At 63.4% G+C, this 421-nt stretch overlaps 1 protein-coding gene across 1 annotated transcript in view; it reads right to left on the bottom strand.

Annotated features, from left to right (window-relative positions):
- The window catches only part of POM121 (POM121 transmembrane nucleoporin), a 30,757-nt gene that overhangs the window by 27,983 nt on the left and 2,353 nt on the right, over positions 1-421 (bottom strand). The window contains exon 4 of the mRNA XM_009323626.1: positions 48-258. Coding sequence (XP_009321901.1) covers positions 48-258 — 211 coding nt within the window. The remainder of the gene's footprint in view (positions 1-47; positions 259-421) is intronic.

The raw sequence follows: 421 nt of genomic DNA, 5'->3' as shown, positions 1-421 counted from the left end.
CACTCCGCGCCGGGCTCCGGCGCTGCCTTCGGCAGGGTGTTTCCTACCTGTGAGAGGCCGCGGCTGGAGCTGTAGGAGCTGGCGATGGCGTTGCGGATGGAGCTGGGGATCCCGCCAGCGTACGTGTTGTTGAGGGAACTCATGGAAGAGGTGCGTGACCTCTTGTTTGAGCAGTCATCCGGGCAGTGCGAGACAAGGCCCCTCTTCAGAGAGCCAGGCCTAGAGGAGGTTAAAGACGACTTCATGAGCCCCCCACCACTCTGCCCACAGGTCCTTTAAACGCAGGGCGGGTGGAAGAAAGCAACCCTGCTCTTTCTCACAGCGCAGGGCTTGGAAAGAGGCCTCAGCAGCAGCACAGCCCTCATGGCCGCCGGCCTGCGCCCAGGGTGACAGGCGGAAGGCACAGCCAACGCCTCTCTGG

Source organism: Pygoscelis adeliae, unplaced genomic scaffold, assembly GCF_000699105.1.
Source record: "Pygoscelis adeliae isolate BGI_AS28 unplaced genomic scaffold, ASM69910v1 Scaffold325, whole genome shotgun sequence".
Taxonomy (NCBI): Eukaryota; Metazoa; Chordata; class Aves; order Sphenisciformes; family Spheniscidae; genus Pygoscelis; species Pygoscelis adeliae.
This window is presented reverse-complemented; position numbering and strand designations above follow the sequence as displayed.